Source organism: Adiantum capillus-veneris, chromosome 10 (genome assembly GCF_014529385.1).
Source record: "Adiantum capillus-veneris isolate H3 chromosome 10, ASM1452938v2, whole genome shotgun sequence".
Classification (NCBI taxonomy): Eukaryota; Viridiplantae; Streptophyta; class Polypodiopsida; order Polypodiales; family Pteridaceae; genus Adiantum; species Adiantum capillus-veneris.
Window position 1 is genome coordinate 161,817,459 of NC_140940.1, and position 26,490 is coordinate 161,843,948.

At 42.1% G+C, this 26,490-nt stretch overlaps 1 protein-coding gene across 2 annotated transcripts; it reads right to left on the bottom strand.

Annotated features, from left to right (window-relative positions):
* Positions 1–14,808: 14,808 nt before the first annotated feature.
* LOC147449981 (lipoamide acyltransferase component of branched-chain alpha-keto acid dehydrogenase complex, mitochondrial-like) lies at positions 14,809–24,337 on the bottom strand. 2 transcript variants are annotated; one of them, XM_086522333.1, is made up of 9 exons: positions 24,179–24,337; positions 23,550–23,765; positions 17,317–17,439; positions 17,061–17,186; positions 16,136–16,572; positions 15,816–16,063; positions 15,652–15,740; positions 15,336–15,563; positions 14,809–15,250 (listed from the first exon to the last, which is right to left on the bottom strand). In XM_086522333.1, the coding sequence occupies exons 2-9, from the start codon at positions 23,757–23,759 to the stop codon at positions 15,137–15,139; spliced, it is 1,575 nt and encodes a 524-aa protein (XP_086378459.1). In that variant the 5' UTR covers positions 23,760–23,765; positions 24,179–24,337; the 3' UTR covers positions 14,809–15,136. The 2 variants fall into 2 exon arrangements, with proteins under 2 accessions (XP_086378459.1, XP_086378460.1); XM_086522334.1 differs by lacking the exons at positions 17,061–17,186; positions 17,317–17,439 and having other exon boundaries at positions 24,179–24,336.
* Between the last annotated feature and the right edge of the window lie 2,153 nt (positions 24,338–26,490).

Consider the following 26,490-nt stretch of genomic DNA (forward strand, 5'->3'; position numbering starts at 1 on the left):
CCTAGCTTCTAATCCCCCAAAACGAGGGAGCTACAGTACCTTCGCCGAGGTTTTTGATGCTCTTTTTGTAATGAATTCCCATTCCGCTTGTTGCTTGTGCCTCTTCGATTCCTTTCAACATTTTGCATAAGATACTTAGGTCAATGCAAATCATTTTCTTCCTCATAGCTTACACAACCTACTTGTTTCCTCTTCTCTAAAACTGTGACATTATCTCCTTCATAACTGGATGTTGATAAAGAGGAGCCCCCCGAGATTGTTGGCCACTTCTCTTACAACAATCACTGGCGTGGACGCTCACTTTTGTTGTGCCCAACGAGCCAACTTTTTTGCAGAGGGTCCAACTCCATGATACCTACCCTCCACAAAGCTAGCGTCTTCACACTTTGAAGCAAGGAATTAGATAGGTCAGACATACATGCATCATATAAGCTCAACATCTCTTTATTGCCCTCGCCTCTACTGCTAACCAGCTAGCATGCTTGGTTTTTGCCAAGTTTGTCGTGGGTACGAACAATAAATCATCCATATCCTACACAAATTTTTCTATCAATTATGATTGAAGATGTTGCTTTCAACACAAACAAAGAATATTTTTAGACAATTTTATCCCCATAGTGTTTTCTTCAACGAGGATACCGCACATGTCACCAACTCAACCAATAGTCCATTTGTGACAAATTAGAGTCTGCCACTTTGCTCAAGGCCCACCAAGCTTGTATATGTTTCTATGTAGAGCCGTGGCTTCATCTTCACTTCGTGCACAATGCCATAATTCACAAAGATGCCTATGCTCATCTTGGGAATTTTTGTGCACACATTGAATGTTGTGAATCTGCAGGCTCTGCTCCCAATGAAACAGACAAGAACACTCTCTACCTCCTATTTTTTAATTTGGTTCACAGTTAAATATTGTACAGATTGCTCTCCATTTTGCTCCTATCTCATCGTCCACAAAAATTTAAAATTAGCCGGTAGATATTCATTGTCGAGAAGCATGACAGTCATCATTTCCCAAAACACGATCTGTGTTTGGGTATCTTCTTCTTTCATCTCACATATAGCAATGGTTTGCATCTCTTGAATCATGTACAATTGAGATGTAAACCACATAAAGGAGGTAAATGGGCAACAAACAATCAATATCTTGCATATTGAATACTTACATAGGATCATACACATGTGTAGCCATTGATGTCCATCCCACGACCCTACAAACATGGTCAAAGAAAACTCAGGTTCGTCGCAAAAATCTCCACTCCCATCTTGCCGCATTCTATTCACAAGCTCAATACCGGACCAGGGCCCAGTGGTAGACATCTTGAACACGTGGCATCTTTTCTGCGGATTGTTACATTGCCCAAGAAACAACATGCCATGAAAATATCTATATCCACATGTGTTCTTCAAGCGGAGCAATTGAGACTCTATCCCCACTCCTATTCTTATAGCACTTGCTTCTTTCAACATATGCTTAAATTTGAATGGAGCAGTCATAATTCAACATGATATTCTAAGCACATTAACTATTCTCTCAAAGAAACATACAATTTACCTTTGTGTATGAACCAATGGTCTCATCTCCTCCAAGATCGAGAGAAGCTTGTTGTTGTTTAGTTGTTCTCCATTTTCAAGAACAACTACTCTCATAACCATTTGTTTTGCAATATTCAGCTGCAAATGTCTTGGACCACTAGTAGAAACTTCGGTGACCACATAGGAAACAAGCTCTCTTGGATGCTCGATCGAAGATCTCAAAACACCTCTAGCTACCGAGTGGCTCTGAGTCTCTTGTGGATGAACAAACGTGTCCAATTGTTATCGGCGAGCAAATAATAAATAGTGCAAGGAGCAGAACTGGACTTCTTCCATAGTGGAAGCATTTTAGGGTTCCATTTGTCGAGCTTAGCATACCCAATGAAACATTGATGTCATCAATTTTCTTGTCCATGAGGTTTCATTTGCACGTCCGTTCATTGCTCTAATTGGACATGTCGTGTTATTGTAGATGAAGTGTCCTCTGCATTTACTATGCCTAATGATAGTTGGATACTTCATTCTTATATGTATAGGTTTCACCCAGCAATGACCATAATATTACTGCCTCCCCCAAAATCTTTAGGGTTAACCATTGCATATTGGGCCGGACAGTCTTGGAGTATTGGCTCATTACAATCAGTATCCACAAAAAAACTAACTTTGCAGGACGATGAAGAAGCCATGTCTTGACATACATTGGTTCGTTGATAATTTCACAGTATGAAGGTGCATTTATAGACAATCTATAGTCACAAATATCTCCATAAATATCCACGTCTCCCACTACAAACCCTCTCTAAGCCTCCCTCCAATTTGAACCCAAATATCTAATTATATTGATGTCCACCTCCTTCTATTAAATCAACCCTTCCCCCATATATTCTTAGGTGGAATTTCTCCATGTAATAAATCCCCTATCTTCTCCCATCTCATATTGTAACATTAAAATCTATGTATCTCCACCAATCCTATCTCCCAATCTATCCCTCACACTATCTAAAAAACATGATCTCTCTAAATTAAAAAGGTGAAATAGAAACGTTCCATATACCCCTCTCTCTCTCTCTCTCTCTCTCTCTCTCTCTAAACGTTCCATATACCCCTCTCTCTCTCTCTCTCTCTCTCTCTCTCTCTCTCTCTCTCTCTCTCTCTCTCTCTCTCTCTCTCTCTCCGTTTATCTCTTTGCACTTCTCTAGTGTAAAAGAGCCTTCTCTAGTGTAACAGAGAGTGAGAAATTAGGAGTGAGAGATGGATAAGGAGAGAGCAAAAGGCGAAAGAGTTAGTGAGTGTGCTTGTGAGAGAGAGAGAGAGTGGAAGAGGAATACAAGATAATAGAGAGCTGAAAGGTGAGATTATTTAAATTTTTTAACATCTCTCACCATAAACTCAAATTATCTCTTCCACGTTGTTTATCCCTCACTCTTGTTATCTCTCTAGTTAATCTAGTGCCTAGCACCCACGACACGGCTCAAGAGAGAAAGAGATAGGGGTGATTGAAAAGGTGAATGAACGAGAAGAGAAGAGGGGGCTTAAAGCTCAAGATATGATTTTTGGGCATGTATAAGAGAACTTTTTACGTTGCTTTAAACTGCCTATAAAGCTGGCAAGAGTAGTCCATGAGAAGATTTAGAAGATTGAGAAGCTTTTACATTGCTTTTTAGCAGAGATCTCCCCCCCCCCTCACATCTCTCTCTCTCTCTCTCTCTCTCTCTCTCTCTCTCTCTCTCTCTCTCTCTCTCTCTCTCTCTCTCTCTCTCTCTCTCTCTCTCTCTCTCTCTCTATCCTTCTAGAGGATATGAGACTCTTCATCCATGGTGTTATCCTGGGGTTTGCTTTCACCCTTGGCAATCATTGACTACAAAAAATATCTCACTTGTTCGAGATCTTGCTCTCATAGAGCTTCCAACCACGGCATTGGTTGATTAGGCGGGAAAGGCCTCTTGGTTAAAGTAGCCTCGTAAAGGACTTTTTTTCATTATCCTTTTTTTTCATTATTGTTTTTTTAGCTGGTTTACTGTGGCCAGGCGTGACGGGTGAGACTTGAATGCAAAAATGGTTTCGAATGAAGGGTTTCTCCCCAGTCTGACGCGCGCTATTTGGGGCAAGCTTTAGTTGTAACGCCGCCCGAAATTGTGGGGGTATGGTGTAGTTTGATGAAGACTCTGCCGCGGTGGACCTTCTTCCCGGATATAGGCCATCCTGTGTGGGCTCCAAGGATGTGGCGAGGTGGTTTTCTTCCCGGTTTTATACTGTGCAGCCAGCCAATTGCAGGAGGAAAGGAAAGCTTTATAAGGTGAGCATTAAGCTCACTTAGTTTTCATTTTGCAAGTGTGTGTGGGTTCTCTCATTGTGTGCATACTCTATTCATCGTCCAAAGCTTCACTTGAGGGTCTCCATAGTATGGCTCCTAGCAAGAAGAACATTGTGGATTCCACAGAGATAAGGGCGAAAAATTTGTTTGCTTCAAAAACTTCTTATCATTTCGGGTATGGCATGGTTTTTTTTGGATTTACTGCCACATCATGGGCTGGTGGTGATGAAAATTAAGCATGTACATAAAAAAATTGAAGGGGTTTTTGACCTCGTACTGCTGCTCTTGGAGATTCTATTTGGAGTGAGTTGTTATTGCATGAAGTCGTTTTAATGGGGTTAGATTTGCCAACCAAGATGGCACCGATTATGGTTTGCATAACCTATTAGCTACTGCTGTATACAGATCGTTGTAAGGGATTTTTTCGTATCTCGGGTCGTATTATGATGTACTATCTGCTAGCATGCATAAATTTGAATACTAGGAATTGTTTTGGGGATGGTTCTTGGTGATTTTGGACAGCCAGTGCCGTGGGTATTGATGATAAAAGGGTTGGTATGACCGGCTAAAGCTGCTCTTACTGCTCCTATTTGGGTAGATCTAGTTATGGCTTGGCTTGCTGAGCTTGACATCGGAAAATGACGGTTTAAATTCTTGCCAATGCTCTTCTAGTGTGAGTCTTCTCAGAAATCTGAGGATTGATTTGCTAGCTGGTCTTTATGGGCAGCTAGCTTGCATGTTATAAACATTTTTTTGCCTTTATCTTTATGGGTTTGTCTCCCCCACCCTCTTTGCTGAGATGAGTAGAGCTTGTTGATAGAATGCTATGGCTGGGAATTGAAACTGTAAGTTGGTTGCATAAGCATCATATGGTTGAAGCTTGTTTTGCTGGTTAATCTATGGATCTCTCACTAATGATTCTGCTGGTTCTGTTCTCTACGGATTAGTACTGGTTATAAAATATCTATTGAACATAAACATTGAGAATTTTTGAGAAATGTTCTCTTATTGCTGCTTCTGACTTTCTTCGGAAAATTTTAAGCATATGATTGGGATGGTTACAATTGGACATGCTGACCGATTCATTACCGGTTACTGGTATTGGGATGTACGGTCATATGGAGAAGAATGATAACTCCTTTTCTGGTTTTTGATGATTTTAGGAGAAAAGACCAGCTAATTTGCATATTCTTTTACTGGCTTGGAAATTGCCTAATTATATCCTATTGCATGCCATGATTGGCTCGAATTAAAAGAAATTTTGCATATACATTGGATGGGTTTACTGTCTATACCGGCTGACTAGCCAATCTTGTCGCATTATCCCACCTGGCTTTTTAACTGAGCAGAATAACACATTGCTATTTACAGGTACTTGAGAAGGTATGGTCTTTTATTGATTGGTTTTGGGAAAAGGAATGTGGTGGCATGAATGTACATAGGTAAAATTTGACTTGCCGATTAAATTCATTGACAAATGCAGATTATATCTCTCATTTATGATATTCTGATACTGTTCCTATTGGAATGAAACTGGTCTTCGAGTTTGTGTAATTACTGTTAAGTATGGAGCCAGATTTACCCTTGTAATTTTCTGTGGTAAAAGCGCACATTTGTAAGGCCCCCATTATGAGGAGAAGCCATCGTGCGTGAAGGAAAATCACTCACCGGAAACCAAAATTTTCACGGCCAAGAATCAGGGGCAACTTTAGGGGCCTCGGGGACGGAAGCGCCCGAGACTTTTTTTCCCTCGCCGGAATATTCCTTTTTGCCGGAATATTATGGCCGGACGGCGGCCGGAAAGTGGTTGGAAAACAACCGTCGGTTGGCCGGTGGCTAGTAGTCAATGGCCGGTGGCCGGTGGTCGGAAGTCAATGGCCGGTGGTCGGTGGCCGAATTCAAAAGCGGACTTGTCTTTTCAAGGGCGGCCACACATGGGTGGATTGGAGGGTCCGATTTGGACTTATTCGCACAAGGGCGGCTACACATGGCTGCCTCTCATAAGAGAGGGCAGCCCTTTTGGCCTATAAAAGGAGGCCATTTCTACACACATTTCATAGTGTGAAGTTGATGCAACAAGGTGAGTGTGAGGTGGTGAGAGTGAAGCAAGGCGGGAGCTCTATTAAGGGTTTAATCCCTTTGTAAACTACTTCTTCTTTTGAAGTGCTAAAGCCATTGAGTGGCTGGTTTCCCGTGGACGTAGCCCACATTGGGTGAACCACATATATCGTGTGTACTCTCTCTCTCTCTCTCTCTCTCTCTCTCTCTCTCTCTCTCTCTCTCTCTCTCTCTCTACTCTATAATCTCTTGTGTGTGAAATCTATCTCTCTCCATCAAGTAATCTACTCAAATATCTATTTAGCTACGTCTTATTTCCTAACAACTGGTATCAGAGCAAGGTTTGCTCGTAGCTAAATTATCTCAAGGAAAGGATTCCTTGAATTGAGTGGGAGTTATGGCAGAGGAAGGGAAGCTCAAGATTGAGAAGTTCAACGGCAAAAACTACTAACATTGGAAGATGCATATTGAAGACTATCTGTACCAGAAGGATCTCTATTTGCCACTAGGCGGTCTTGCGAAGAAGCCCGCAATAATGGCAGATGAAGCATGGATTGTCCTTGATCGTAAGGCACTGGGAACAATCCGGTTAAGCTTGGCGTCAACGGTGGCCTTCAGTGTTTCGGAGATGAAGACCACGGAGGACTTGATGAAGTCACTTGACGACTTCTACGAGAAACCATCGGCATCCAATAAGGTATTTCTTATGAAGCGCTTGTTCAATCTAAAGATGGCAGAGAATGGTTCAGTTGCATAACACCTAAATGACTTTAACACAAATATAAGTCAACTTCGATCGGTGAAAATCAATTTCGATGACGAAGTGCGAGCTCTCCTTATACTATCATCTCTACCGGATGGTTGGGACAGCCTTGTGATGGTTGTAAGTAATTCTATTTCTGGCACAAATACTCTTAAGTTTGATGATGTTGTGGGTGTTCTCCTAAGCGAGGAAATATGAAGGAGCAGCACAGAACACAGGAGAATCATCAAGTGCTGCACTGTCAGTGGAAACAAGAGGAAGGCCTAAGGAAAGGTTCAAAAACCAAAAGGGTCGTGATCACTCAAGGCGGAGCAAGTCATGCACAAAGTCAGTTCTTGAATGTTGGAACTGCAGCAAGAAGGGCCACGTCAAGAAGGATTGCTGGTCCAAGAAGAAGAAGGAGGCAGTGTCTCAAGACAACAAGCCAACATCGGAGGCCAATGTGGCAGGTAAAGTAGAGCAAGATGCTCTAATTCTCTCATTAGACAATGTGTCTAATTCCTGGATAGTAGATTCCAAGGCTTCATTCCATGCGACACCACACAAGCAACATTTCCAAGACTACACCAAAGGTAATTTTGGGTATGTATACTTGGGAGATGATGAAGCTTGTGAGATTGTCGGCAAAGGTACAGTTTCTGTCAAAACTGCTAATGGAAATGAGTGGAAGCTTAAAGATGTTAGGCATGTTCCTTCTCTTCGCAAAAATTTGATCTCTACAGGACAATTGGATGATGAAGGTCACAACATTGCATTCGGAAACAAAAGGTGGAAGATCTCAAAGGGATCTTTGGTGGTTGCCAAGGGAGAAAAAGTCAGTATACTTTACTTGTGTACTGTTAGCACGCAACCTTCAGCTTGTGCAGCAACTACAGAAGTTGACAATGCGATGTGGCACTACCGACTTGGGCATATGAGTGCCAAAGGAATGCAAATCCTTCAAACAAAGAAGCTTCTACCAGGTTTGAAAGAAGTGGACTTAGAGTTCTGTGAAGATTTTGTTTATGGTAAACAAAAGAGGGTAAAATTTCAAAAATCAGGAAATGAAAGAAAAAATAAAAAACTTGAGTTGGTTCATTCTGATGTTTGGGGTCCTGCAAGTACACCATCACTTGGTGGCTCATTGTACTATGTAACATTCATAGACGATGCGACTAGAAAAACATGGGTTTATGTCATGAAGAATAAATCCGATGTATTTTCCATATTTCAAAGGTGGAAAGCCTTTGTGGAGAATGAAACAAGTACCAAGGTTAAATGCCTCAGATCCGACAATGGAGGCGAATATTGCAGCCAAGCTTTTGAAAGCTTTTGTGCTAGCAATGGCATTCGGAGGCAAAGGACAACCCCAAGGACACCTCAACAAAATGGGATTTCGGAAAGGATGAACAGGACAATCATGGAGTGAGCACGAAGCATGCGGCTACATGCAGGCCTACCACTTGAGCTTTGGGCGGAAGCTGTAAGTACGTCTATGTACTTAATCAACCGGTCACCCTCAACGACATTGGATGGGGGAGTTCCAGAAGAGGCGTGGATAGGTAAACCGGTGAATTATGCATTTCTCAAAGTGTTTGGGTGTGAGGCTTTCATGCACATAGATAGAAGCCTAAGATCAAAGCTAGATGCAAAGTCCAAAAAGTGTTTCTTCATTGGCTATGGAGAAGGTGACTTTGGGTATCGCCTATGGAATCCTGAAGATGGTAAAATCTTAAGGAGTAGGGATGTAACTTTTAACGAACAAAATATGTACAAAGATTACTTGGAAAGAAAACAAACAGGTGATGAGTACATGGAGCTTGAGGACGGTGAAGACTCAAGGACTACAAACGGTGACAATGTGCAACAAAGTCAACCAAATGAGGAGCCTCAACCTATTCCCGGAAGATCTACAAGAGCAAGTAGACCTCCAGAAAGGTTTGTTCCTTCCTTCAACCATCTCTTGATCTCAGATTTTGGAGAGCCAGAATCATACGAAGAAGCTATGCAACAAGAATCCAAAGAAGAATGGACGAAGAGCATGCAAGCGGAGATGGACTCACTACATCGCAACCAAACATGGGAGTTGGTTGAGTTGCCTAAAGGTAAGCGGGCACTTCAAAACAAATGGGTGTACAAGCTGAAGGAAGAAGAAGGTGGGAAGAAAAGGTACAAGTTTAGGCTTGTGGTAAAAGGGTTTTCTCAAAAGAAAGGTATTGACTTCAATGAAATATTTTCTCCTGTTGTAAAAATGAACTCAATTAGGCTTGTCTTAAGCCTTGTGGATGCTCATGATCTAAATCTCGAGCAAATGGATGTCAATACGGCATTCCCTCACAGTGACTTAGAGGAGGAAATCTACATGCTTCAACCAAAGGGGTATGAAGTAAAAGATAAGGAGAAAATGGTTTGCAGATTAAAGAAGAGCTTGTATGGTTTAAAGCAAGCATCAAGACAATGGTACTTGAAGTTTGATCGATGGATTTTGGATCATGGATTCACAAGATGCAACTCGGATCATTGCGTCTACACGAAGAATTTGGGAGATGGGAAGTTCATCATCCTAATGTTGTATGTTGATGACATGCTGATTGCAAGTGCTAACATGCAGGACATCAAAGACCTAAAAGAGGAGCTGTCTAAATCTTTTTCAATGAAAGATATAGGTGCTGCAAAGAGGATACTTGGTATGAAAATATCAAGGGACAGGAGGAAGAAGACAATAAAGCTATCTCAAGAAGATTACATCAAGAAGGTACTAGAAAGGTTTGCAATAAAAAATGCAAAACCAGTTTCTACACCTTTGGTTGGTCATTTTAAACTAACGAAGGATATGTGTCCAAAGACACAAGAGGAGATAGCCTATATGTCTAAAGTTCCATATACCGCAACGGTAGGTTCTCTAATGTATGCTATGGTTTGGACAAGGCCAGACATTGCACATGCAGTGGGAGTTGTGAGTAGGTTCATGGACAACCCAGGTAAAGAGAATTGGCAAGCTGTGAAGTGGATACTTAGGTATCTAAAAGAGACAACAACAAATGCTTTGTATTTTGGAGGAACTGATATTTTTCTAGAAGGGTATGCTGATGCAGATATGGTAGGTGACAAAGATACTCGAAGAAGCACTACTGGCTATGTGTTCACGGTTGGAGGCACAACAGTAAGCTGGGCTTCAAAGCTGCAGAAAGTGGTTTCACTTTCTACCACGGAAGCAGAGCATGTAGCAATGACGGAGGCAAGCAAAGAAAGTCTGTGGCTTCACAGATTCTTAGAAGAGCTTGGATTCAAACAAGACAATTGTTTTTTGTACAGTGATAGCCAAAGCGCTATCCATCTTGCGAAGAACTCAGCCTTTCATTCAAGGACAAAGCACATTGAGGTGAGATATCACTTCATACGCACTCTTTTGGAAGAGAGACAGCTAAAGCTAGGAAAGGTGCATACAAGTGAAAATCTTGCAGACATGTTTACAAAGGTGGTCAACAAGGAGAAGTTGAGCTTTTGTTCATCTTCAATCGGCATTCAAGGATAAGAAGCCAGAATGGAAAGCAGTCACAGATTTGGTTTGGAGATCAGTCTCTAAGTGGGAGATTGTTAAGTATGGAGCCTGATTTACCCTTGTAATTTTCTGTGGTAAAAGCGCACATTTGTAAGGCCCCCATTATGAGGAGAAGCCATCGTGCGTGAAGGAAAATCACTCACCGGAAACCAAAATTTTCACGGCCAAGAATCAAGGGCAACTTTAGGGGCCTCGGGGGCGGAAGCCCCCAATACTTTTTTTTTCCCTCGGCAGAATATTCCTTTTCGTCGGAAAGTGGTTGGAAAACAACCGTCGGTTGGCCGGTGGCCGGTAGTCAATGGCCGATGGCCGGTGGCCAAATTCAAAAGCGGACTTGTCTTCTCAAGGGCGGCCACACATGGGCGGATTGGAGGGTCCGATTTGGACTTATTCGCACAAGGGCGGCTACACATGGCTGCCTCTCATAAGAGAGGGCAGCCCTTTGGCCTATAAAAGGAGGCCATTTCTACACACATTTCATAGTGTGAAGTTGATGCAACAAGGTGAGTGTGAGGTGGTGAGAGTGAAGCAAGGCGGGAGCTCTATTAAGGGTTTAGTCCCTTTGTAAACTACTTCTTCTTTTGAAGTGCTAAAGCCATTGAGTGGCTCGTTTCCCGTGGACGTAGCCCACATTGGGTGAACCACGTATATCGTGTGTACTCTCTCTCTCTCTCTCTCTCTCTCTCTCTACTCTATAATCTCTTATGTGTGAAATCTATCTCTCTCCATTAAGTAATCTACTCAAATATCTATTTAGCTACGTCTTATTTCCTAACAATTACCATGCATGGAGGAGAATGCATATTTCAAGAGCTTGGTAAGATGGTGTATCAAGCCCATTGTTCCCAAATGGGGGATGTTTTCATAGCATCTTTTAACATCTCCTGAGAAAAGCGAAGTTGCAAGATTGGGGCGATTAATCACACAATCATAGATCGATTCCATGATCCACGATGATTGCAAATGGATATTATGACATAAAAGTGCTTTTTGATTGAGTTTCTAGCCCGAGACTTGAGTGGTAGTATGCATGTTTTTAGAATGCAAGCCATAAGTAGTGAGATCTTCGAGTAACAACACGAGGAGCCACATGTAATCCATATAAAGGCGTTTTTGTGTTGCTTATAGATGGCTATGAGGTAAGGAAGGAAAAGGTGAAGTGAAAGAATAGGATGAAATTTCTCATGTATTCTTTCCAAGGTTTTGTTAATCTCCTCATGCCAAAGTGAGAAGTCATCTCCTTGTAGACGTTTTTTGGCTTCCCTTTAACGCACCGAGGGAGAGACAGAGAGAGCAAGAGAGACGGAGTGGGAGATTAACATAGAGAGACAGTAATGGCCATACAAAGAGAAAAAGAGAGAGCATCTTATCCCTCTCTCACCTCTTTATCTCACATCCTCCCTCTTCCTACCAAAAAGCTACAAGTGAGAGATTGAAAATAATTCTTAATTTCTATCTTTATAGCACCTTCTCTCTTCCAGCTATAGATATATGTAATTGGATGCGTAGTGCCCTATTATATAGCTTCATGAGAGGTAGAGGGTGAGTGTGAAATAGAGCGTATAGTCAAAGAGGGGAAAGAGATTGTGAGGGGGAGAGATGGAGATAGAGAGTTGTTTATGGGGGCAAAGAGAGAGCAGTTTATAACGACACTAGAGATTGATGATATTGTTATGCAAATACAAATTTAAGAGATTTATAATAGACCATGGAAAAAAATCTGGTGTTGGTCAAATTCATTTACAACGGTGATGCAATTGGGTAAGGACAAATTGATAAGACGCCCAACTTAGCCCACTTATATGGACAAAAACTATCTTTTGGTTGTTATTCTATTTCCGCCATTGAAGTGTATGACGACAAAGATGCTCCTCTCCCTTATGTTCCTCCCATGGATACAGAGACTACTACCTTAAAGAAGGCAAAGGGTACCATTATTGTATGGCGCAAAAACAATTTGGTGAGAATCTGTATTCCTAGTTTTTAGCAATTTTTGAGATGTCATAATCCATCTCGTAATCAAGAATTGTGCTAATTTTTTTCATCAAATTTCAAAAAAATCAAGAAAAGACGATAAAAAAGCAGATGTGTCCTTAACATCTAGTGTCTTAATTCCGCAAGCCACGCATGTCAGTAGTGTGCCCACATCACCCACTTTACCAAAATCAACACTCACCAAGGCAGGAAAAGGAAAGGCTCGAGTATATGAAGGCACCTCTACTAAGGTTGTTGCTGACGTGGAAGATTTTGATGATGAGATCGATGATAGAGAGATAGAAGCATACATGACATCTAGAGCTACTACTGGAGATGACTTCCCAATTAACGAAGGCGTTACTCTACGTTTGCACATGTTGTCCAAGCATCTAAAGAGTTTATGATTGATTTTAATTAGTCAATCATTGTGGTGTAAAATTGCTTTATGAATCATGCAAATCATGTAGAAGGAGCGAGAAACCTTAATGCCATGGGCTCCTCTATGTTGACTGTCAAAGCTAGAATAGGCGAGGCAGGTGAGTTGGGATCCCAAGTGTTTGGAACCATTGGCTGACATATCCTTGATTGAGGGGTATTACAAACCGAAAGGATCCTTTATTTGTTCTATTGGTGCCCCATTATATCCATCAATCAGAGTCAATGCCGAGATCACGTAGAAATGGGATCCCTTATGACAACAATTGAATAACCAGTTTGAAGCAAAGATTAAGGACACTTGTTTGTCAAATCTGTCTAAAAAAATGCTATACACTTGGAATGGAAATCACAGATTGGATGCACGGACGAGTGTCTTAAAAGAGAGTAAGTTTCTGTGTCATATTGCTTTGCAAGCATTCCATTAGTTGAAAAAGACCTCTATGAGATCTTGCACCATGCTATTGTCAAGTAAAGCTTACAAGATAGACATAAATCTCCATCCTCGAGTTAGAGTGGAGCTAGTGACAGTAGACTCCACAAACGAGGCATATATGCTATCTATCGTCATGCGTATAAACGAGTATATGATGATAGATTAGTTACTTGCCATTTTAGCTTTGAGGAAGTCTCTTTCGTTGGATGTATCATTATCTATCCATTTGCAGATTGAACAACATGGGCTACGTAGCATCATACATAGGCATGGTATGGATGGTGCATGCAATATGTCTCGCATCTACGGAAGCCATCATGGCTAAGCTCCTGAGTATTGTGTATAATTGGATGGAGGCAGACATTGACAAAAGAGTAAAAAAGAAAGCACGGTACAATGTGCATGTTGCTTTAATGTCACATTTGTTACATCTCTCCCTTGGTTTCTTGAATTTAACGAGGGCGCCTTTCCTCCGAACAAGGAGAAAGTACACAACGATGATGTGAAGGACAGAGAAGAACGTGCTCAACAACATGCTCGTGCCTCAATCACCTCCAAATTTATCATTGCTCGGGAGGTTCCTACCCAGTCGAGTGTGCAAGTTTCGCACAGAGATGATACAACAACTACATCTCATGTGTGGAACTTGATACTTTCGTATTAGAATTTGATGATTAAGATGCTATTATAATGTTATGTGACAAGCAATTTGGTGTTGTGCAACTTGAGAAACCCACTGAGACAAACCCAGACAAAAGCAAATAGTAGATTTCAATGTATTTTTTCCCTTGCGAACAAACTGTTGTAGCAATACCTAGGCTTGTAACAAGAAATTGTTTTGTGGTGTTTTTTTTGCTATTAGGGAGAAAAGGGATCGGCATGACCTTCAAAGACATAATTGATTTTGTGATTAGTTTAGATATAGAGATAATGGATGTGTCAGGTCTGCCAATAGTGATGTACTCATCATCTGGTAGATCTCCTAATGCAAGAGTTGCTATATTCATGATAAATCTTCTACATTTGTAGGTTTTATGTTTTTTTTTGGTTAAGCCAGAAACTGATACGTACGACCTTTGTAATGTTTCGGGTACTAATGGCGGACATATTCAGATTGCGCATTTTAGTCTAGAAAAATCGAAGGAAGAGACAAAAAATGCTATGTTGAGCCTCGTCCAACTACATGTAGTTGAGAAAGGCATGTGTGTAGTTTGTGATGAGATGTGGATTTAGCTGTCAGTGCTTCGATTTTGTTCCTACCCACCAATAGTCGTGTTCATGGGTTGTCCGATACAATGATTTTGCATGGAACAATGCCAATTTGGTCGCTTGGCTCATCTTGTACATGCAACGATCGAGTATAGAGGAGTTTTTGTCGTGATGTGCTAAGTAGATGATTATGCAATGATGAGAGACGTCATGAGATCTATCGGATGGCTAAAGAACCACTTGAATGCGATAGTCTACAAGACACCAATATGCAAAAAAAAAACAACAGAATGGTTCGTTCATTGCTGTCATCGTCATGGACAGCCATGGAATCACCACGCGAGACACTTGGTTTGATCCACTCGAGGAGGAAGACTGGCCAAAAGAAAAAGACGGCACACCGTTGAGAGGTAAATTGATATATTATTCATTCCTTTTGCCCTTTTTTGTGTTAATATTCATAGAAAGATCTACTCGAAACCTGGAGGTTGTCTCAAGTGAGTGCACAAGTCTGCGCTATATTGAGCAGATTTGGCATGTAAAAACACTGTAGAAAACTTTGATTCTTATCCAGAATTACATGGCAATCTTTGATTGCTAGTGACATACAAGAATTGAGGCTATGGCTTTAAACGGAATTCTACTCATGGTAAGATGTCATATGGAACCAAAACCATCCACCATATGAAATTCACTTTTGCATGGGAGACGCTATTGCTGTCATTAGTTTTGATTTGATTCTTACCCTTGATAATTACAATCACAAAAGATAATGTTAATCAATGATAGTCCTTTGTAAATTTTTACAGGATGCTGTACAGAGTCGTATACTATACAAATGACCTAGTTGAGATCATCTCCTTCTGTTTACCTCAACTGTACAACTAGCCTTTCTGGCTGCTCAAGAAGTGATTTCCATTCACTGAAAAATTTTGCTAACGTTGCGCCATCCAGCACTCTATGATCTGCAGCCCAAGTAACCTTCAAAGAAACAAAATCCCAAATCAAAACTTGGTTACATAGAGGGTAGAGCAGAGAATGTCCAAGCATGAAGAGCAAAGCTTACATTCATGATTGATGCTGGATAGATGCTACCGTCTTCTGCAAAGCAAGGCGTTTTGCGTATCCGCCCAAAGGCACCAATGGCAACCTCATGCAAGTTCAACAGAGGATAGCCCACCTTGCCTCCAATTGAGCCAAAGTTGCTGACTGTGATCGTTCCACCGGATACGTCTTCTGCACTTAGCTTGCTAGCAGTTGCTAGCTGTGTCAGCCTTGCAAGCTCCTTTGCTATCTGCAAGACAGTTCTGTTAGACAGCAAGCATTCCACATAGCCTCTTTACTCTTTGCCTCCAGGGTAACAACAGAAAAAATACGCTCACCTCTACGACTGAAAGCTGTTGAACATTCTTTATATTTGGGACAGCTAAGCCATGAGGGGTTGCGACAGCTACCCCCACATTGTGAGAACCTGTGCAGCATCTGTCATTGTGTTACCATTTCATAAAGATAGAACAAAACAGCAGCGTCGAAAGAATAATCTCACCTCGGCAGCATATTGTAGATGCCTCTTCACTAAATGTACTGTTCATCAGCGGATATCTTAGCAACGCTACAGAAAGCGCCTTGATCATGAAAGGTAAGTATGTGAGTTTGACGGCTTGCTCTGTGTAAGAATCCTGAAGAGTCTTTCGAAGGTTGACAAGCGCATCCAGTTTTACTTCATCAACAAGATAGAAGTGAGGAATTGCCGCCGCGGCTGTCATTGCCTTCACCATGGTGCGCTGATAGCCCCTGCAAAGACAGCAGAACTTAGAAAGAAAAACAATGTGACTCATCTAAGCAAATGCAAATTCAATAGCCTACCTCACGTGAATAGTGGTATCTTTTTCAATCTCTGGAAGGTCCACAGTTGTTACGAAGACCTCCTTCCCCTGTTCCACACAGCGTCCAACCTGCTCACCTCCAGGTACCGATGTTGCAAGCTCTTCTTTTGGTGCAATTGTCGACATCATTGCCATTTCCTCATTCAAGCCTTCCTTAACATCGAGAAGTTTTAGCACATCTTCTTTGAGAACTCTTCCGTCCTTGCCAGAGCCTGAAATATTTTCCAGCTTTATGCCATGACTGCGGGCTAACTGGCGAACTGTGGGAGTTGACAATACTCGCCTGTTAGAATTCCCTACATCGCCATCAGGATCACGTTTTCTGCATAGATCACTTTCCTCCTCAAAAATTTTATCCTTGGATGAAGAATGGACGCTGGTGCTGTCAGAGATTAGCTCCAGCAAAGACTCCCCCACCTGTACACAAGTTTTGACTCATCATGGAATTAAGAAGGCGGAAGTCAAAGTCTTGCAAGCCAGAACTTTTGGTTACTATTTCTAGCAAATTTTCTGTGAAAGTAAGCTCAATGCTTTATAGATCGATGAATGATGTTCATTATAAATGATACTGATGGTGCATGTTGCTCTTTGTTTGCTTCCATAGGGGGGCAAGTACCCATGAAGATAAGGGGTGTGCACTTCTAATTGACTAATTACAGATGCCCACTTGCATTAGTGAGAGTGTATGTTCCTGGGCTTAACTTTGCTGATATGCAGTGTACATCATACGACATACACATCACACTGCTCACTTGAATTGGCAGATAAACACAAGTTTTCCTTCCATGTACACATAATAAGCACAAATCTTCTTTCCCCCTTCGAATACCTGGACTGTATTATAAAAAAGAACAAAAAGGAAAAATGAATGGTAAAACCTACGAATTTTAGATACGAGCAACAACCTTAATCACATCCCCAGGAAGAAAATTTAGGCGCGACACTTTTCCCTTATATCTACTGGTGATTTCAATTGTCGCCTTGTCGCTTTGAACAGAGCATATTGGCTGGAATTCATCTATGTCATCACCCTGAACCAATCAAAAACATAAGACAACCTTATAATGAACTCCAATGCCTTCCGACTTTGGCTTTCCTGACAAATGAGGTGCCGCTTCAAGTAAGGATAGACATGGATTAATGCAAATTTAAACTACACACCTCCTTGATGAGCCAGCTCAGAAGCTCGCAATCAGCAATGCCTTCTCCTGTTTGAGCCAAGGGAACTTCAATTATCCCACCAGGCTCTGTAGCATGTTGCGCACATGTCGAAAACTCTCTCCCCTGCATCAAGCAGGAATGTAAGCTGAGTAACAAAAACAGCCTTTTATAGAAGATTATGCATAAATGTGATAATAATGATGAGCTAAATCAGCCACAAACACTACTATATAATCTTCACAGCACATGACTATACAACTAGTAGTAGTCAAAAGGCATTAAGAAAAGTTTGCTATCAGTTGGCCAGTTAGATGCACACGGTTTTACTACCATCTTTGCTGGGGGTTCATGGAAGTTGCTTAAGGACTCTATGCTTGTTGCAGAAGGGTCTAAAAGAGGTACTTTGTACTATCTTCGATGTAAAGCTTTACCTGACAAGTTTCTTGCTGTTGCTGAAGTTGCTTCACATACAAAATTGTGGTATAAGAGACTTGGCCATATGAGCCAAAAGGGTATTGATGTGCTTTCCTCTTTGAAGAGGGTTGATGTAAAAGGCAAAAACTTCGATTTTTGTAATGATTGTCTTTGTTAAAACATAAGAAATCTTCTTATTACTCTAGTGTCTCTTGTCTCTTGCAAAGCTAATCCTCTCCTAATAGTACGTTGAAAAATGACATTCCAGAGGGGGTTTGGTCTGGCAAACCTGCCTCTTATGATCATTTGAGAATATTTGGTTGCGAAGCTTTTGTTCCTGTACGCAATGACCTGAGAACAAAGCTTGATATGAAGTCCATTAAAGGATTCTTCCTACGTCATGGGGAAGAAGGTGAAATGGGCTATAGAGTGTGGTTACCACAATTTAAAAAGGTAATTTGCAGTCGAGATGTAGTGTTCAATGAGGCAAAATTGCTTAAGGATGCTACAAAATCTGATTCTGACAAGCCTCTCGTACCACCCATTGATGTTGAAAAAGAGACTCATGATACATTACCGCAAGCTGAAATTGATAATCAGCCGATTAACCTTGAGCCAGAATAGGTAGGATGTTGCTAAATTGGTTTTATAAGTGAGAGGGTTTTCTCGCTTGGGACACCAAGAAAAATAATTCTAAATGAATTATTGGAATTTTAAGTGAGGTTTTTTCTCACTGTAGACATCCGAGTACAAAGTATTCCTAGTGCGTCATTCAGAGTAATGACGAGAGCACTAAGAACGGGAATATCTCTAAGGCCACCAGGAACGGGTACTTCTGAGGCGTCACATCGGATGGGTGACAGGGAGCATCAGAAAGAAGTATCCGACCATCCTAGAACGGACATCTCTGATGCGTCATAGGATGGGTCACATAGAGCATCGTGAAGGAGATTGTACCGTAAGTTCGGTAGGAAAGGACTAGGTGATGGGAGCGTTTGGTTGTATGCATGAAAAACATTGTTGTTGTTACTCCCGGCCCGGACCTGGATGGTTATGCGGGAGGAGTATTAAGACGTCTAAGCAGTGGTTACTCTCAACACCTTCAAACGACGCACGTTGCGGTCTGGGGGGGCGTTTGGTTGTAAAAGGCCTCTATATTTCCCGGCCCAGACCTTTTTAGGTTATGCAGGAGGAGTGATGAGGGAGTCGTTGAATATCTCCCGACACGGACCTTGTTAGGTTATGCACGAGGAGTGTTCATCGGCGACTTTATGTTTATATGTCTTGTAACATGCATATGTGAGCATTTGTGTTGCATTGTGATGTGCCAACCACTGAATATTTCTAATTGGATAAGATTGCCTGGGTATGTAATTTTAGTACATCAAGACACCTGTGAAAGATCAGTGCGGTCTGGGTGTGATGGCTAATTTTACTACGCCGGAATATCAAGAGTTCCGATCTGGACGAAAGAAGAAGCCAACTCCTTAACAAAAGAGCCTATAGGAGAAGCCAACTCCTTAACAAAAAGAGAAAATTAATTGTCCCTCGGAAAATTATGAGCTAACTTGAGTTGTTTTGCAGATATGCTGTAATCGCGGACGATTACTTTCTTTCAAGAAGGGGGGATATCACAAACTGCTGACGTGTCAAGTCACTAAAGAATGGAGCCAACCTTCAGATCCCGGCCGAGGGGCCTAAACCCTAAGAATAAGTAGACAAAGAAGGAGAAGTTCCTACCAACTTATGGGACCCCATCCGATGGGGCCCAAGTGACACAAGGAGAAGTTCCTACCAACTTATGGGATCCCATCCGATGGGGCCCAAGTGACACAAGACAATAAAATAAAGCAAGACCCACATACACACACGCATGGAGGTGATGACGTGGCATAATTGTACGAATTTCCGGATTTTGCTTTGGTTGTGGTGACGTGGTAGAATGTCACAAACTGGTGACGTGGCTTGCCCTCAGACACATTTATACTGTTGCCAGGCCCGGAAAACGCACCGACAAGCTGACGTGGCAGAGTTCCAAAAAACACGTTGGGCTGCTGACGTAGCAGATTTCCGCAATTCGCGCCGACTTGCTGACGTGGCAACTGTACGAAATTTTCGTAATTTGCGCTGACTGCTTTTGGAAGACTTTGAGAACCAGTTGCTTTTGGAACTTTTGCTTTTAAGTTTAAAGATTTTGGAGATCAATTGCTTTTGAGTTTGAAAGCTTTTAGGGCTTTGCTTTTGGGCATCCCTTGTAAGAATAAATACGCCCAAGGGCCTCACTTCTCAGAGCATCTAGACGCAGAGTCTGAGAGGGACCACAAGCGGGCTCATTGTACTTTGCTCAAAGATTAATATAAAAATAAATACCGAAAGGGGCGCGTGTAACCGGCCTGTTCAATCCAAAAAGGGCGGTAGACTTTACTTTAAACCTTGATTTAGCTTTCACCCATTATTAGTCGTCTATTTTACTTGTACTTTCAAGACACAACAAAGGGGAGAGGGATACAGGCTGCTAGATTGCACCTGTATGAGTAGACGGACACCAGATTGGCCCCTAACTTAGGCGCCCCTTTCGGTATTTCTTTATTGTTCAAAAGAGGGAATAAACGCTGTGGTTCCCTACAAGCTGCCCTGCACAAACTCGACTGAATTTCCACTGTTCCAGCCCGATTTCGGCAGCATAATTGTACTAGAACCCTTCACGGTCAGTATTCCCACGCATTGAATGACTTTCCCGACGCATACGGGCACTTTGCCAAACCTGGCAAGAATCTGCAGCACGCTGAATTCTCTGTTTTCAGCCCTGAAAATGCGCCGGATCGCCTGTACAGCGGTCCCCTTGCGTCCCCGAACCTCCTGGGGGTATTAGGGTCCGTTTAGGGCCAAAACCCTAAACCTGCAAAAATACACAGCAGGCTGTAATTCACTGTTTCGGGCTCCGTTTCGCGTGCCGGTCGCATCCCTAGCAAGTCCTCGAGCTCCCACACCTGTAGGGCTACTTGCCCTTTGAATCGGACGAGATTTCTGGCGTGAAACCTCTCCGAATTCACCTGTACCTACGGGGGGATTAGCCGCTAGCTAATCCAGTACCTGTGCAAGAGGCTCTTGCCTCGGCAATCGCGCATGAACCCACACAACTGTACATTGGTCAAATGAAGAGCCCACTAGAGGGGCATAACATACTGCCAAAGGGGAGAGAGAGGGCAGTGCGTAGCGTGCAGGGCATCACTCCTGGCACCGCACTGTGCATAAGAGGGAAAGCAAGCACTCCATAGCTCTTAACCTGCGACAAAATCTGAAAATGAGGCTCTTCCCTCTTCAAATTCAGCGCCACTTCTTGTTGCATAAGGCAAGTGCACCAGAATGTGCCACTTGGCACATTTACAAGCATTTTCCCGTTTCGGGGTTGCCGCCTAAAAATATCCCAACCGGTTGCCCAGTTGACTTCACGGCAGAGTAAGAAAATGTTCCCTTTGTCATTCCGGAGGTAATGACGCCAACACATTTTCAGGTCCCAAAATAGCAGTTCCCTAAATTTTAGGAGATGCTGCCATTGTATCTTTCTAGGTCATCCGACCCTCTTTGTACACTGCGGCCACATCCAAAACTGAAATGTAGCCTCTGTAGCAAAGGATTCCACTTGGCACATTTACAAGCATTTTCCCGTTTCGGGGTTGCCGCCTAAAAATATCCCAACCGGTTGCCCAGTTGACTTCACGGCAGAGTAAGAAAATGTTCCCTTTGTCATTCCGGAGGTAATGACGCCAACACATTTTCAGGTCCCAAAATAGCAGTTCCCTAAATTTTAGGAGATGCTTCCATTGTATCTTTCTAGGTCATCCGACCCTCTTTGTACACTGCGGCCACATCCAAAACTGAAATGTAGCCTCTGTAGCAAAGGATTCCACTTTGGCTAGTCAATGACCCCACTTGGGTAACCATAGTCCTTGTCCAACCTTAGTGCTCTCTTGCCCTCAGGCCTGGACTCCCTTTGGACAGTTCCACACTAGCTATGCAATGCAGGGCAGTTAGATTTCCCGAGGGGTGTTTCCAAAAAGTGAAAGTAAATAGATAATAAGAAAGAAATCAACAAAAAGGATAGATAGTAGTCACACACTGGTGACAGCGCGAGTCTTTGGGGCCAATACCTCTTGGCACGAAACTACCCCGGGCCGTGTCCACTCTCTTGTGAATTGTGAATAAGTTTGAAATGAATCTTTGTTGTGTCACGGTAGAATCTTGACTTGGGGTGTCCAAGTTTATTACACAGAATTGTATAAATTTCCAGATTTTGCATTGCTGACGTGGCAGAATATACGATTTCCACAGATTGCGTTGGCTCTGCTGACGTGGTAGTGGTACGGATTTTCGTAAATCACGTTGACTATTTTTTGGGCCGGATGTTTTTGTACCAGATGCTTTTGAGTTTAAGGCTTTTCATGTAAACTGCTTTTTGGACCTAGGGCCTTTAAATATGAGGCTAGGGCTCATTCTCTGGCACTCTTCAGTGAGAAGGTGCAGAGCGTGGAGTACCGGCTTGTACTGTGTTGATGCAATATAAAGAAATACCGAAAGGGGTGCCAAGGTTTGGGGCCAATACTCTCTGGGGTGGAATTTTGCCACTCCATGTCGCGTGTGCTCTCTCTCTCTCTCTCTTTCAGTTCAATTGTTATTGAAGTGTTAAAAGTCTGTTCAGTCCGTTCTTTTCTATTGGCACGTGGTGCCCGTCTTGTGGCATCACAAGCCCCACTTTTTGTTCCAAACAAGACAAACCATAGATCTTCCTATCTACCTCTCTCTCTCTCCTTGTGTCTCTCTATTGACCCTTAGTAAGAAAACATCAATAACACAAAGTTTCATTTACTAATGCAAGGTTAGCACAACAGATTTGTAGTTGTATAATTTGCTTGATTCTACCTAATCTTTCAATGCCGCTGCAGCTGACACATAACCTTTTGCCACAAGTCTACCCTCACAACGATCAACGCTACCATCTGGCATGCGTTTCAACTTGAACACAATTATCACCAATGGTTTTCTTGCCATCAAGACTACTAGCTCTCGCAACAGCAGCTTACAAGCCTCTAGGTGGGTAGGCTTGGTTTAACGGCTTCTCAATTTCCTCGTTTTCATCACTGGCTTCAATGCACTCTTTTCTCTGTGGACAGCTTCTCATATTACCCGTCTTTGCTATGGCGGTACTCCGTGCATCCAAGTCAGAAGCTCTCACAGCATGTGTTGGTCAACGGTGGTGACAATGGTGTCAGCGAAGGCCTCTCTTTTCAACTTGCCAAGAAGTATCCAAGGTTGTCATCGCACAATCCTACGGTCAAATATAGTGTACTACAATTTATATCGTACCATTTAGACTCGTACATTGTTTTTTCTTTTTCATCCAGTTTAGTCCAGCCTTATAAGGTTAAAGAATGATTATTTTTTCCCCTAAGTGGGGAGGTGTTGTCTGTATAAGTGTAGGTGTGACAAGTGTGTGAGTTACCCTTGTATTGAACTCTTTACTTCTAATATAAAGAGCTGCTTGTCCCTTAGCAAGGCACACTCAGTTTGGGTCTTCTCTCTCTCTCTTGTCCCACTTGTGCACTTGAGACTCTCACAGAGCTGGAAAAACGCAATCGCCTCGCTTATGCAGTCCCAACCAATCTAAGAAGTATCATTGATAATACTATCTGCCCATATAAGTCAGTTCTCCAAAAGCTTGATAAATAAAAGCCAAATAAAAAAGCCCTAGGAAATTTGAGAACCTGACAATCATTTGCAATTAACATGAAAACTATAGAGATTGTTTATTTGCAACTTACAAGGTTGATACAATTGCGAGTCGTAAAAGATCCAACGCAAAATCGTCTCCCTTTCAAACTGTGCAAAGAAATCGATGTTTGACAACTATTAACAATCCCTCTAGACATAAATGTCTTCTTGTAGAGCCGTAGTTGACTATCCAATACAAGTGACTTCGGTGCCGCTAAAGACTTGCAAGCCATCAGCTTCCGTGCCGCTTGTCTGATCATCCTCACCTGCGATGATACACAATATCCTTCAACATGGATCAAGATTCTAACACACTGGTCGGCTTAAACTTAAAAGCGGTCCTTTTGAAAGAGCTCAAACTTTGGATATGTTCAAATGAATGAGTAAAGATGAACATCTAAATATCCATGAATCTACAGGTCTGTACCAATCACATATGTACATACATAGATTTTCTGCTTGACTAAAGTCTCTATGACATTGATGTCATGGTGTCAATCTTATACTAAACAGATATATATAACCTCCAGGGAAAAGACTGCAAGAACAGTCCTTAATACACACATGAAAGCAACTATTCAAATTGGCCTTCTAAGATCAATCGGCTGCTAAATTTTTCGAGCACACACACACACACACACACACACACACACACACACACACCGCAAGCACGCATTACCTCAAGAGCGCGCTGCGAGCAAAGGAATGAGAGTGATCAAGCGCTGTGGGTGTCCTTCTCAGCAGGATGATCGATATCCTACGTGTCCCGCTTCCGCGATGATACCAGATTGTACTATTTAAAGCCTTCATATAAGCACACTGCGTGTTAAGTCCCGACTCTGTTGTTTGTGTTGCCAAAAATACTATGCATTTACATAAGCGGTTTTTCGAGGGCAAAAACATTGATCAACGGCCCACCTCGTCAAACTAGAGTGCTTCGTCAGCCTACATAATCGGAAGTGGTTGAAGCATCGAGGCATTGAAGAAGAGTATATATTAGTGAAAAGGATATAGAAGTGAAAGCTAAGAGAGAGAGAGAGAGAGAGAGAGAGAGAGAGAGAGGGAGGGTTTTTTTTTTTCTAACAAATCTTTTTAGCGTAAGGGAGTAGAAGTCACTCGAACGTGCAGAAATGTATATACTGTTTTTATCTCATGTAAGCACTGAACAAGAGTGTACATCCGTAAAGGAGAATGAAGAAATGAAAGGTGAGAGAGAGACGGAGAGAGAGAGAGAGGGGGAGAGAGATAGAGCGCTCATTATTTGTTTTGTAGAAATGTTGTTACGCTAAGTGAGTGGAAGTCACTGAAACGATTTGATATAAATAGCATGCCAAAAAGTTGACGCATTAAGAACGGAACCAAGCGAACGAGAGTTGAGAAGGCTTTGAATGTAGCATGCAATGACTTCTTTAAAATGAAATGGACAGAAGTTCTGTGGAGAAGAGGAGGAGGACTAGGTAACAACACATATCAGTGGGAGTTTTTGATGCAGGAAGATAGGGCTATATCGGTAAGATGCTCTTCAGAGTTGCGCGTGTGGGAAACTGGTTGACAGAAAAATAGCACGAAACAAATTGTTTAGCTGACTGAAGGTGGCTGGGGACCACGTTAGAGTAATTTAATTCTATAGTCTCGAGTAGGCCGAGCACGTCCGCAATCTGAACGAACAACATACAATGGTGTTTTGTGGAGCAACCAGCTAGCACGGCGATGTCGATGGTGATTTGTCGACCGAGTGTATTCCAAGTGATGTAATGTGGATGACATGGGGTAGGTGGCTGAACTGGCCATGGAATGAACTCACTCCATTTATGCATGTAGTGTCTGAGGACCTGCTCTTGCAAATGTGGGTAAAGAGAGTATTGCAACATGTACATTGTAGTCTGAAGTTCTGACTGCTGCTCAATCAGATCAACTGGAATCGGCCTACCCATTCTCAACTAAAAAGAAAAAGCATTTCAATCAATGAAGTTGATAAGTTGTCATGTCTGCCATAGTTTGAATGGAAAAAAAAAGACATTGTTGTAGCCAATGATCAACGTTATATGACAAAGACAGTGAACAAAACAATGAAATGAAGATGGCAGAAGTTCACAGCTATACCTTCTTGTTTTTTTTTCAAAAAATAATATTTTCTCAACCTTGGTGGATGTCCAGAGCAAACGTTATAACCTAATGTAGTTGTTGTTTTGTGTTGTTTAATATAGAAATGTTCTAAGTTTCTAGCTTTATGTATATTGGTACTGGATGCTAAAGTGGTAATTTCAAAATTGTCCTCGAAAGGACTATGTGCCTGCATGTCCGCTTGCATTCTCCTCGGAGGATTGCGCTTGTGCTGGCTAACGCGTTTATGGACGTTATTTGTAACTCCGATGTATCTCCTATCGTTTTTCGTGCAGCGTATACTGTAGACTATGTATTCTTCCCGCGACGCTGCTTTTTCTGGGGTGGAAGGCCGATGCTTGTCTCTGGTTGTTGATGAGTGTCTAAATCTGCAGTCCATGTAGATTGGTTAGGCCAATTAAAAAATGACGGTGCTGTGGAGAAATGAATGGAAGGTAGTGATACTTGTTATCCATACTTGCCTTAGTCTATCGCAACTGGCTCGTATGGAGAGGCTGGTTGTCTGTAATTTACTGCCTTGTGTTCACTGTAGTGCCATGCTACCTTCTGGATTGTGATAGGTGGATTAGTTGCATCATGCATGTGGTTTGCCGAAGTCATGAAATTTGTCAAGATAGCGGCACAGTTTTCTTGAGTAGCTTTTGAAAGTTCAGCTAAGTCAATGTTGTAACCAAACCGAAGCTGCTCCATCGTGTACAATGTAACTACTTTCGTTTTTGTGTCGAGGAGTTGTTGTGCTTCAACATTATGCAACATATTGTCATCATCCTCGTACTTGATGTCAAGCTCTTCAAGTATTTGCTTCATCAAACTTGCAGGATGTAGGAGCAAGCTGGTTAGCGTAACAGACAGAAGGCATTATATTTT